General features: G+C 40.3%; 1 protein-coding gene across 2 annotated transcripts in view; it reads left to right on the forward strand.

Moving 5' to 3' along the window:
* The window catches only part of LMLN (leishmanolysin like peptidase), an 84,370-nt gene that overhangs the window by 45,212 nt on the left and 25,295 nt on the right, over nt 1–13,863 (forward strand). The window contains exon 12 of one of the 2 annotated variants that reach the window (XM_030823065.1): nt 3,098–3,208. The exons of the other annotated variant lie outside the window; for it this stretch is intronic. Coding sequence (XP_030678925.1) covers nt 3,098–3,208 — 111 coding nt within the window. The remainder of the gene's footprint in view (nt 1–3,097; nt 3,209–13,863) is intronic. 2 annotated transcript variants of the gene reach the window in all.

Below are 13,863 nucleotides of genomic sequence, written 5' to 3' on the forward strand. Positions count from 1 at the left end.
GGATATGAATTGTTTATTAAAATGAAATTAATACTGAGCTCATAGCTTAAGAAAATGCTGACATTTTATGCTGAAGCAAAATATACTTATTTGAATCTTGTACAGTTAGCTGTCCATTATTCATACCAACTCCATTCATTCATTCATTCATTCAATAAATACTTCTGTTGTTTGTTTTAAAATAGGATCTCACTCCTGTTGCGCAGGCTGGAGTGCAGTGGCAATCTGGACTCACTAATCCCGGACTTCCTGGGCTCAAGCAATCCTCCCACCTCAGCTTCCTGAGTAGCTGGGACTACAGGCACGTGCCACCATGCCTGGCTAATTTTTTGTATTTTTAATAGAGATGGAGTTTTGTCATGTTGCCCACGTTGTTCACAAACTTCTGGGCTCAAATGATCCACCCACCTTGGCCTCCCAAAGTGCTGGGATTACAGGCCTGAGCCACCTCACTTGGCCTCAATGAATGTTTGAGGCCCCGAGACATAGTAATAATTAGGACAAATCCCTGATAGGATTTGTTTTCGAATAAGCAGAGGCTGAGCCAGTATGAAGGAAAAGACTAAACAATTTTTAAATTATGAAGGAAAGACTAAACAATCTTTAAATTATGAAGGAAAGACTAAACCAATTTTTAAATTACGAAGGAAAGACTAAACAATTTTTAAATTGTTTTTATAAACAGTGGAACTTTCAGGTAAAGCCATGAAATACTGTTTTGTTTATTTTTTTAAGTAGAGACAAGGTCTCACTCTATTGCCCAGGCTGGTCCCAAACTCCTGGGCTCAAGCAAGCCTCCCGCCTTGGCCTCCCAAAGTGCTGGGATTACAGGCGTGAGCCACCGTGCCCAGCGTATCTCATTGAGTTTTATGAGACTTAAATGAGTTAATATCTGTAAAGCTCTTAGTACAGCGCTTGGCACATTGTGAGTGCCAACTAAGAATGAGCATCATATAAAAACCCGAGCTAAAGCCTCACGAAACAATACTTACCCTTATCACCTACAGTGCAGTCCTTTATTGTATTGAGTTTTTAAAGAGAGAGAAAGAAATGTTAATCAAGATCCGCTAAGTTGACTTCACAACTCACTAATACTCAGAAACCCTCTGTTTCTAATCCCCCCCTACTCCCTCACTAGTGCTCATCCTTCTGAGTTGAGCTAAAGTTGCTTCCTCAGAAAAACCTTTCCGAATTCTTCAGACTAACTTAGGTTTTTCTGTTACTATGTTCCTGTTAGCATCATATACTTCTCCTTTGGAATACTCATCACACTTTAAATGTTTTGTTTTAATATCTGTCTTCCCTACTAGATTATGATCTTCATGAGAGCAGGTTCTGTTTATTTATTCACTACTGTAGCCTTCATTTAACAAAGTGCCTACCAATGGGTGACAAATGCTTAATAACTGTTGACTGCGAATACAGAAAGAGCTGCAAAGAAATGGTTATCAGGAAGGTCTCATGATGTGTAGCTGGAGTGCCCACCTGGGGATGGAATAACAGTGTCGATACGATATTCTGCGCTCATCGACATGTACCTTCACAAAGGAGTCTACCTACTCCACATTTTATTCATAGGGCTAAGGGCTTCTGAACCTGAGCACTGCTAAAATAATTGCTAGTGCACAACATTAGGGGCACCTGTCACTATCTGGACAGTTTGACCTTGCTGCGATACCAACTTAGCTAGTAGCGTAACTCACATTGTAGTTGCAGAAGTTGCAGGCATTTTGGCGTTGGAGCACCGCGGCTCCTTCAGTTTCTCTCTGAGTGAGAGTTTTGTTCTTTGACAGGAGACAAGTTTTGGAAGATGCTACATTACACATTTGTTTGATTTTGCAGTAAGGTGGTACAAGTGGAGGGGATAATTCTTATCTCCCCAACTTTCGAGCCTATTTTTTTCAATATTTTTTTTATTATAGAGATGGGGTTTCGCCACGTTGCCCAGGCTGGTCTCAAACTCCTGAGCTAAAGCGATCCACCCACCTTGGCCTCACTAAGTACTGGGATTTCAGGTGTGAGCCACTGTGCCCAGCCCTGAGCCTATGTTTTTATTTACTGTTTTGATAATGCTAAAGGAACAAAATATAATACACACAGGTAAGAGACGATTTCGTACAATTTTATAACTTTTGCAAGCTAATCTTGTCTCTCAAAATAAATAAAAACTAAAACAAATTGATTGCCCTCAATTAAATTTGTCTGGAAACTCAATCAGTGCTTTCTTTTATCTCTTATTAGAACTTTTTTTTTTTTTTCTTGAGACAAGGTCTCACTCTATTTCCCAGGCTGGAGTGCAGTGGCATGATCCTGGGCTGAGGTGATCCTGCCACTTCAGCCTCCCAGGTAGCTGAGACTATAAGTACACACCACCGCACATCTGGCTAACTTTTTGTATTTTTAGTAGAGACAGGGTCTCACCATGTTGGCCAGGCTGGTCTCGAACTCCCAACCTCAAATGAGCCAACCGCCTCAGCCTCCCAGAGCGCTGGGGTTACAAGTGTGAGTCACCGCGCCCAGCTAGGACATTTAAAAAGTATTGGACATAGGCTGGGCACAGTGACTCACACCTGTAATCCCAGCACTTTGGGAGGCCAAGGCGAGTGGATCACCTGAGGTCAGGAGTTCGAGACTAGTGTGGCAAACATGGTGAAACCCCATCTCTACTAAAAATGCAAAAATTAGCCAGACATGGTGGCGCATGCCTGTAGTCCCAGCTACTTGGGGGGCTGAGGGAGGAGAATCACTTGAACCTGTGAGGCAGAGCTTGCATTGAGCTGGGATCGTGCCACTGCATTCCAGCCTGGGTAACAGAGCAGGACCCTGTCTCAAAATAAAATAAAGTGAAAATTACAATAGAAATTTTATACTTATGTAAAAGTATAAAAGTATTTAATACCTCCATCATAAGCCTGGTTTGTGTAGCAGTCCCTGTGCAGCAAGAACATTGTGAATGATCACTTACGGTGATGGCCTCTGGCCTCCAAAATCTCTCTTAAGGTCCTAATGTGCTCATTGTTGAGATTCTCAATTGTTATGCTAGAGTTGTTTTTAAAAGGACAGCAATAAAAATTGCTTTGTTTGAATTATTCCACAGCTGGTATAAAGCAAATTACAGCATGGCTGAGAAGTTAGACTGGGGCCGAGGAATGGGCTGTGACTTTGTCAGAAAGAGCTGTAAATTCTGGATTGATCAGCAGAGACAAAAGTAAGAATGCATTTCCTCACAGTGTCATTGATTACACAGTTCCTTTCTGATTTTATTCTTTATCCTAAGCCTAAAATGCTAACTATTTTCAAAATGTAGTCTGAGCAGTTCAATTTTAAGATATATAGAAAGCCATCTATAGATGGTTGGTAGTAATATTGTAAGAAGTAGCTGTAAGTAGTTTTTAATCATATACTAAAGGGATCCACAGTGAGGGGCCCAGAGCCATGGACATTTCTTTTCAGCTTATTATAACTCAGAAATATATATATTTTACAGACCTTTTGTTTCCTCTGTCATTTGTGTTGTTTTCTTCAGAGAATGCACCTGTAAATATAGATGCAAATATTGATTCAATATCACAAAAAAGCACTTTTGAATAGGGGTTTCCAAATCCAGATGCATTATCATAATCACCTAGCAAGCTTTTAAAAAATACAGAGTAGGTTTAACATCTATCTATATATCATCTTTACAGATATATATCATACAGAGTAAGTTTAACATCTATCTATATATCATCTATACAGATATATATCATACAGAGTAAGTTTAACATCTATCTATATATCATCTTTACAGATACATATCATACAGAGTAAGTTTAACATCTATATATCATCTATACAGATATATATCATACAGAGTAAGTTTAACATCTATCTATATATCATCTGTACAGATATGTATCATACAGAGTAAGTTTAACATCTATCTATATATCATCTTTACAGATACATATCATACAGAGTAAGTTTAACATCTATCTATATATCATCTATACAGATATATATCATACAGAGTAAGTTTAACATCTATCTATATATCATCTATACAGATATATATCATACAGAGTAAGTTTAACATCTATCTATATATCATCTGTACAGATACATATCATACAGAGTAAGTTTAACATCTATCTATATATCATCTATACAGATATATATGTATAGAGTAAGTTTGACATCTATATATCATCTATACAGATATATATGTATAGAGTAAGTTTTAAGTCCATGATTCATTTGGGTTAAGTTTTGTATAAGGTGGAAGACTTAGATCAAAGTTTGTTTCTTTGTGTACAGATAGGCAATTGCTTTAGCACCATTTGTTGAAAAGGCTATCTTTCCTTCATGGAATTGCTTTTGTGCCTTTGGCAGAAACAATCAATTGCGTGTATTTGTGGTGATCTGTTTCTGTTTCTGCGTTTTCTATTCTGTTCCAGTGATCCATGTGTCTATGCCTCCACCAATAACACACAGTCCTTAATTACTGTAATTATTTAATAAGTCTTGAAATTGGGTAGACTGATTCTTTCCACTTTATTTTAAAATTGTTCTGGCTGTTTTGGTTCCTTTGCATTTCCATCTACATTTTACAATAATCTTGTCTGTATCTGCCAAAAAACTTGCAAGGATTTTGCTAGGAGCTGCATTAACCCTGTGTGTCAGTTTGAGGAGAATTGACATTTTTACTGTGTTGAGTTTTCCAATCCATAAACATGGGAGAAAACATTCAGTCTTTCATTATTAAATATAATGTTAGCTGCAGATTTTTTATACATGTTCTTTATCAAGTTGAGAAAGTAGCTCTCTATTCTTGTGTTTCTGAGAGCTTTAATCATGAATGGATATTGCGTTCTGTCAAGTGCTTTTTCTACTTTAGTTAATATGAATAATCAAGTGATTTTTTTTGCCTGTTAATATGGTGGATTTCATTGGTTGATTTTCGAATATTAAATCACCCTTGCATTCCTGGAGTAAACCCCACTTGGTCATGGCTTATAATTATTTCTATATGTTGCTGAATTCTATGTACTTTTATTTTGTTGTGGATTTCTGTTTTTATATTTGTGATGAATATAGATCTGGAGTTTTCTCTTTTTTCCCCAATTATTTTACCTTTAATTAATCAGTATGGCTCTCAGAACAATTATGTCAGTTAAACTTGATCTTTTTCAAATCTGACACATTTTGAAAAACAGGTATATCCTTCCAGTAAGAGAGATTTTAAAAAAATAGTAAGAAGAAGAAAATTTATGAAATACATAATAATTATTACTAAATGAGCAAATAATGGGCTCCCCTGTCATAATATTGGCTTGATTTAAATTATTATTTATGACCAGACATGGTGGCTCACACTTGTAATCCTAGCACTTTGGGAGGCTGAGGCAGGCTGATTGCTTGAGCCCAGGATTTCAAGACTAGCCTGGACAACATGATGGAAGCCCATCTCTACAACAAAATACAAAAATGAGGTGGGCGTGGTGGCACATGCCTGTAGTCCCAGCTACTCAGGAGGCTGAAGCAGGAGGATCATTGAGCCCAGAAGCTCAAGGCTGCAGTGAGCTATGACTGCACCACTGCACTCCATCCTGGGCAGCAGAGTGAGACCCCATCTCTACATAAATAAAAAAATGATTTATATAATACTCTGAAGTAATAAATCCCAGTATATGATGAAGTGTTTATCATGCTTTATTTTTATTTTGATTCAGTTCAAAATATTTTTCTCTTTCTTTTAATTCAAAACTCTTGTGTCACTTCAAGTTCAAAATATTTTTAACTTTCTCTTGAGATTTCTTCTTTGACCACTGTATTATTTAAAAGTGCTTTGTTGGCCGGGCGCGGTGGCTCAAGCCTGTAATCCCAGCACTTTGGGAGGCCGAGGTGGGCGGATCACGAGGTCAGGAGATCGAGACCATCCTGGCTAACACGGTGAAACCCCATCTCTATTAAAAACACACAAAAAATTAGCCGGGCGTGTTGGCCGGCGCCTGTAGTCCCAGCTACTCGGGAGGCTGAGGCAGGAGAATGGCGTGAACCCGGGAGGCGGAGCTTGCAGTGAGCAGAGATCACGTCACTGCACTCCAGCCTGGGCGACAGAGCGAGACTCCGTCTCAGAAAAAAAAAAAAAAAAAAAAGTGCTTTGTTTAATTTCCAGCTATTTTGAGATGTTCCAGCTGTCTTTCTGTTACTGATTTCTAGTTTAATTCCATTGTTGTAATCTTAGAGCAGAACATGGTATGAGTTCTCTTTTACATTTGTTAAGGTGTGTTTCATGTCCCAGAATGTGGTGTGTCTTGGTGAATGCACCGTGTAAGCTTGAAAAAAATACGCTGTCTTGGGCTCAACTGTGTCCTTACTGATTTTCTGCCTGCTGCATCTGTCCATTTCTGAGAAACAGATATTCAAGTCTGCAGTGATAATAATGGATTCATCTATTTCATCTTCACTTCTATCCATTTTGGCTTACGTATTTTGACACTTTATAGTTAGGTGCAACCATGTTTAGGATTGTTATATTTTCATAGAGTACTGATTCCTTTATCATTTTGTAATTCTTCTATCTCTGATCATTTTCTTTGAAAAGAAAAAAGTTCTTTTTTGTACCATCTTTGTCTAGTTTTTGTGTCAGAGTAATACTAGCTTTATAAAACGAACTAGGAAGTGTTTCCTCCTCTTCTATTTTTCTGGAAGAGACTGTATAAAATTGATGTTAATTCTTCTCTAAGTGTTTGGTAGAATTCTCCAGTGAAACATCTGGGCCTGGAGATTTCCCTTTTGGAAGTCTTAGAATTGTGAATTATTGTGAATTAAATTTCTTTAATGGTTACAGGGCTATTCTTATCATCTGTTTCATAGTGCATGAATTGTGGTAACATGTTTTTTGAGGAATTGGTCCATTTTGTCTAAGTTTTCAAATTTATATGTATAGGGTTTTTTGTAGTATTCCCTTATTATCCTTTTGACATCTGTAGGGTCTGTTTTAATTTGTAATGTTTGTTGGTACATACTAGGTGTATATATTTATGGGGTAAAGGAGATATTTTGATATAGGCATACACTGTGAAATAATCTCATCATGGAGGATGGGCTGTCCATCCTATGGGGTCTGTTGGGATATCTCTTTTCAGTCCTGATATTGGTAATTTTGTATGTTCTCTTTATCTTTTTCTAGAGGTTTGCCAATTTTACTGATCTTAAAGAACCAGCTTTTTGTATTGTTGATGTCTTCTATTTTTTTTGTTTTCAAATTCATTGATTTCTGCTGCCTGCTATATCCTTCCCACTGCTTGTTTTTGGTTTATTTATTTAATTATTATGATGATGATTATTTTTTGAGATGGAGTCTCACTCTGTCGCCCAGGCTGGAGTGCAGTGGCACAGTCTTGGCTCACTGCAGCCTCCGCCTCCCAGGTTCAAACAATTCTCCTGCCTCAGCCTCCCAAGTAGCTGGGACTACAGGCGCACACCACCACACCCCACTAATTTTGTATTTTTTAGTAGGGATTTCACCATGTTGGCCAGGCTGGTCTTGAACTCCTGACCTCAAGTGATCTGCATGCCTTGGCCTCCCAAAGTGCTGGGATTATAGGTGTAAGTCACCATGCCTAGCTTTTTTTGTTTTGTTTTATTTTTAAAGACAAGATCTCTTTTGCCCAGGCTTGAGTGCAGTGGGTGCGATCATGAGGCTCCCTGCAGCCTTGACCTCTTGGGCTCAAGCGAACCTTTCTCCTTAGCCTTTCGAGTAGCTGGGACTACAGGCACACACCACCACACCCAGCTAAATTTTTGTATTTTTGTAGAGACAGGGTTTCACTGTATTGCTTAGGCTAGTCTTAAACTCCTGGGCTCTAGCAGTCGGCCCACCTTGGCCTCCCGTGAGCCACTGTGCCTGGCCTATTTTTCTCTTCTTAATCTTGATTTTTGAGATTATTGATTTGAGATATTTCCTGTTTCTAATGTAGCTATTTGTTGCTATAAATTTTCCTCTCAGCATTTCTTTAGCTTTGTCTCACAAATTTCAATATGTTATATTTTTATTTTCATTCAGTTCAATGTATTTTTTAAAATTTTTCTTTGAGATTCTTCTTTGACCCATGGATTATTTAGAAGTGTGTTGTTTATTATACAAATATTTGGAAATTTTTCTGTCATTTTTTGTTGTTGAATTGTAGTTGGAGAATATATGCTGTATGATTTGAGTTCTTTTAAATTTGTTCAGGTTTGTTTTATGGCCCAAGATATGGTCTTATCTTGATGTATTTTTTTTTTATTTTTAAAATTTTTTTGAGATGGAGTTTCACTCTGCCACCCAGGCTGGAGTATAGTGGTGCGATCTCGGCTCACTGCAGCCTCTGGTGCCAAGTTCAAGCTCTTCTCCTGCCTCAGCCTTCCAAGTAGCTGGGACTACAGGCGCCCACCACCATGCCCGGCTAATTTTTTTATTTTTAGTAGAGATGGGGTTTCATCCTGTTGACCAGGCTGGTCTTGAACTCCTGACCTCAGCTGATCCGCCCGCCTTGGCTTCCCAAAGTGTTGGGATTACAGGCGTGAGCCACCGTGCCCAGCCAATCTTGATATACGTTTCATGGGCACTTGAAAAGAATGTACATTCTGACGCTGGGTGGAGTGTTGTATAAATGTGAATTACATCCTGTTGGTGGATGATGTTAAGTCCTTCTATATCCTTGCTGATTTCCTGCCTAGTTGGTCTATCAGTTGTTGAGAGAATTCACCACCATATCAGTCTTTGAGTCCTGAAGTCCCTAACTAGTCCGACTTCTCTCCACCCTTCAGAGTCCCCTAACTAGTCCGACTTCTCTCCACCCTTCAGAGTCCCCTAACTAGTCCGACTTCTCTCCACCCTTCAGAGTCCCCAAACTAGTCCGACTTCTCTCCACCCTTCAGAGTCCCCTAACTAGTCTGACTTCTCTGTATCCTTCAGTCCCCTAACTAGTCTGACTTCTCTCCACCCTTCAGTCCCCTAACTAGTCCGACTTCTCTCCACCCTTCAGAGTCCCCTAACTAGTCCGACTTCTCTCCACCCTTCAGAGTCCCCTAACTAGTCCGACTTCTCTCCACCCTTCAGAGTCCCCAAACTAGTCCGACTTCTCTCCACCCTTCAGAGTCCCCTAACTAGTCTGACTTCTCTGTATCCTTCAGTCCCCTAACTAGTCTGACTTCTTGGTATCCTTCAGAGTCCCCTAACTAGTCTGACTTCTCTCCACCCTTCAGAGTCCCCTAACTAGTCCGACTTCTCTCCACCCTTCAGAGTCCCCTAACTAGTCCGACTTCTCTCCACCCTTCAGAGTTCCTTAACTAGTCCGACTTCTCTCCACCCTTCAGAGTCCCCTAACTAGTCTGACTTCTCTCCACCCTTCAGAGTCCCCTAACTAGTCTGACTTCTCTCCACCCTTCAGAGTCCCCTAACTAGTCTGACTTCTCTGTATCCTTCAGTCCCCTAACTAGTCTGACTCTTGGTATCCTTCAGAGTCCCCTAACTAGTCTGACTTCTCTCCACCCTTCAGAGTCCCCTAACTAGTCCGACTTCTCTCCACCCTTCAGAGTCCCCTAACTAGTCCGACTTCTCTCCACCCTTCAGAGTCCCTTAACTAGTCCGACTTCTCTCCACCTTCAGAGTCCCCTAACTAGTCTGACTTCTCTCCACCCTTCAGAGTCCCCTAACTAGTCTGACTTCTCTCCACCCTTCAGAGTCCCCTAACTAGTCTGACTTCTCTCCACCCTTCACAGTCCCTTAACTAGTCTGACTTCTCTCCACCCTTCAGAGTCCCCTAACTAGTCTGACTTCTCGGTATCCTTCAGAGTCCCATAACTAGTCTGACTTCTCGGTATCCTTCAGAGTCCCCTAACTAGTCTGACTTCTCTCCACCCTTCAGAGTCCCCTAACTAGTCTGACTTCTTGGTATCCTTCAGAGTCCCCTAACTAGTCCGACTTCTCTCCACCCTTCAGAGTCCCCAAACTAGTCCGACTTCTCTCCACCCTTCAGAGTCCCCTAACTAGTCTGACTTCTCCGTATCCTTCAGTCCCATAACTAGTCTGACTTCTCTCCACCCTTCAGAGTCCCCTAACTAGTCTGACTTCTCTCCACCCTTCAGAGTCCCATAACTAGTCTGACTTCTCTCCACCCTTCAGAGTCCCCTATCTAGTCTGACTTCTCTGTACCCTCTCCACATAACTCTCTCCACATAACTAGTCTCCTCTCTCCACATAACTAGTCTCCACTCTCCACATAACTAGTCTCCTCGCTCCACATAACTCTGTCCACATAACTAGTCTCCTCTCTCCACATAACTAGTCTCCTCTCTCCACATAACTAGTCTCCTCGCTCCACATAACTAGTCTCCTCTCTCCACATAACCCTCTGACTTCTCTCTACCAACTAGTCTGACTTCTCTCCACCCTTCAGAGTCTTCCTTTGTTTCTTTAATTTACAGTGTCTGGGTTTTTAGTTGTACTTAGAAGGAGGAGTAGAGAAAAGCATATGTAGTCCATCTTCCAGGAATTAGAAGTGGTACTTATATTTCTATTTTTATATTTGAAAAAAATTTCCCCTGGTGGGCTGGGTGTGGTGTGGTGGCTCACGCCTGTATTCCCAGCACTTTGGGAAGAGGGAAGATCACTTGAGCCCAGGAGTTTGAGACCAGACTGGGCAACATGACCCCATCTCTACAAAGTAAAAAAATTAGCCTGGCATGGTGGCCTGGCCCTGTAGTCCCAGCTACTTGGGGACTGTGGTGAGAGGATCCCTTGAGCCCAGGAGGTCACAGCTGTGGTGAGCTGTGATCATGCCACTGCACTCCAGTGTGGGTGACAGCAAGACCCTGTTGCAAAAAAAAAAAGAAAAGAAAATACTATTCTCATCTTTTCTTACGTAGGTTAGGTCATAAAGCAATTTAAATCACTTGTAGTTTCTACTAAGGAGTCTGACCTCTGAGTTGTAACCCTAATGTGAAGATAATAGGCAGTAGCTGGAAGCACCCGCAGCCACTCTGGGTGTCCCCAGCTTGTTACCCCTGCCCTACAGCTTGACCTGCCAGTTAGCGGTTCTCAAATTTTGCTGCTTATGAAAATCATCTAGAGAACTTGAAAAACTCTCCATACCCCGGTTACTAATTATATCATGACTGTGCTAAGAGCCAAGCACTAGCATTGTGTGAGTTTGTTTTAATAAATTCCCAAATGATTTTATGTGCAATGGTGTTTGGGCACCACTGTTCCAGTGTGTCAAGGGAAGTATGTAACTCACACTGCAGCTGCAAGAGCTTAGGGAGGTTTTTGTTTGTTCACTTTTCTGTTAACAGTTGCAACTCTGTTTATTCCCCTTTTGGTCCCTATTATAGCATCACCTAAGACCAGAAACAGAAGGGACTTCTACTTCTTTATTCTTAAAAACTAAAACTGTGGGTCCCCTGAATTCTCTCCTTTCCTTTCATTCATAAGCCACTTTGAGCAAGGTTTTTTTTTTGAAGTCCAAATAGTAAATATTTTAGGTTTTGAGGGTTATTAAAATCTCTGTCACAACTACTTACCTCTACTTTTATACAGCAAGAGGCAAAACAAATGGGCATGGCCATGCTCCTGTCATCTCCCCATCTCTACAGAAAGTAAATGAGCATGGTGGCACATGCTTGTAGTCCCACTTGCATGGGAGGCTGAGGTGGGAGGATTGCTTGACCCCAGAAGATCAAGGCTGCAGTGAGCTATGGTTGTGCCATGCAGTCCAGCCTGGGCAATGAGATCCTGTCTCAAAAACAGAAAATCGACCAGAAAAAAAAAACAGGTTGTGGTCAGGATTTGACCCAAGAGTTGAGTTTGCTGACCCCTGTCAGAATCATTCAGATGTCCCACTTGTGAGGCATTGAAGTTCAGAATCATTTACAGGATAGAAGCCATCTTCTGACACCACAGAGCCAGTCCGCCTGCTTGTATGTTAGAGATTCCAGTGTAGCCGTTCTCGAGCACAGGAGCTGACGCTTACCTTCTGGGCTTCGTCAGTTGTGACTCTTCTCCACTGTTGGGAAACCAGGGTGAGAAGGGATTGGTTGAGTGAGCATAGGCAGAGCCATACTTCTTTGAATCATTTGAATCTACACCTACTTAAAATAAGGTTCTTTCTGTGTTCGAAGCAACTAAAACTGATAAATCACCCAACTCCTCTGCCTAGCTCATTTGGTGTTAATATTGGCTCTAGAGCTATACTGTCTAATATGATTCCATTAGCCACATGTAGCTAAACTTGTATTTAAATTAGTTAAAGTTAAATACCATTTAAAATTTAGTTCCTCAGGGCCGGGCATGGTGGCCCATGACTGTAATCCCAGCACTTTGGGAGGCAGAGGCAGGCAGATCACGAGGTCCAGAGATTGAGACCATCCTGGCCAACATGGTGAAACCCCGTCTCTATTAAAAATACAAAAATTAGCTGGGTGTAGTGGCATGTACCTGTAGTCCCGGCTACTTGGGAGGCTGAGGCAGGAGAATTGCTTGAACCCGGGAGGTGGAGCTTGCAGTGAGCCGAGATCGCACCACTGCACTCCAGCCTGGCGACAGAGCAAGACTCCGTCTCAAAATAAATAAATAAATAAATAAATAAATAAATAAATAAGTTCCTCAGTTAACTAGTCACCTTTCAAGTGACATACGTGATTAGTGGCTACCATACTGGGCAGCACAGATATACACCTTTTCCCACTCTCTTTCTTGACAGTGCTTCTCTGGAATTTGTAAGCCACAAATCTTAGACAGCTCTAACTTCGGAATGTTTAAAATCACTAACTTTTAACATCTTTTTTCCTGTTTATTCATTTAGCCAAAACTCATTTTATATAATTTAAAGTAAATATAATACACCTTTTGGTTTTAGACAAAAAACAGAAATGACTTTCATGATATCAGGAAAGTAACTGATTAAGAACTATTGGAATATGAACTTCCATATTCATTGGAAGCTTTATCATGGGAAGTTAAAATATTGCCTTATATGAAGATTTTATGAAAATGGTATAAACAGCAGAAATTACATTTATTGAGTAGCCTGCATGTGCCAGGCACTGAGTGCTTTGTGGTTGAAGCTCAGGAAAGTTAAGTAAATTCCACAGAAGTGCGGCTGGTGCTGGTGTTTGAACCCAGACCTGTGCGATGACTTCAAAACCTTTGCTTTCCTGTTACGCTGTGCTGCTTCCAATTTGCTGAAGACTGTGGTAAGTATTTTACATGTTTCATCTTAGGAAGCTGTAACTCCCTAAAGATGTATGCTGATACACCATGTTCATTTAAATAAGACAAGTCATCAATTTTCCTTAAAATAAGAAATATTTAATACAGGCTTTTTTTTCCTTAAGAAATATGTGGAAGAAGAGGAAAATTGTCAGTGATTCTATTACAGTTTGGTAGACTGGTATTAATAGGGTTTCTATTATTTAGGAATACTGAGATTTTATTTATAAAGTTGCTATTGTGATATTAATATAATTTTTATATTGTCAATTGTCAATTTGATGACTGCTAAGAATTACAGGTTTGTTCGAAGGTTATTTTTGCAAGACAGTGCAACAGATTCTGATATCTTTTGATAATTTACGTGCTCTTTTTTCAAATTATACTTTCAAGATTACATTTAATGGAACAATCTTAATTTTGCACAGGAAAATCAGATTGTCTGGTGAAGGTGGTCAATTAAACAAACTGTCAGATTATTGAATAGAGAAAATTCCACTCTTTGTAGCGGCAGGGCAGAGGGGACCTTGCCTCCATCTCTGTCCGAGAATCCCATTTGTTAATTATGAAGGTTTGTATTTTTAGGCCAGGATCTGGAATTCCATTTGTTGGCTGCATAATGGACT

This window comes from Nomascus leucogenys, chromosome 11, assembly GCF_006542625.1.
Source record: "Nomascus leucogenys isolate Asia chromosome 11, Asia_NLE_v1, whole genome shotgun sequence".
Taxonomy (NCBI): Eukaryota; Metazoa; Chordata; class Mammalia; order Primates; family Hylobatidae; genus Nomascus; species Nomascus leucogenys.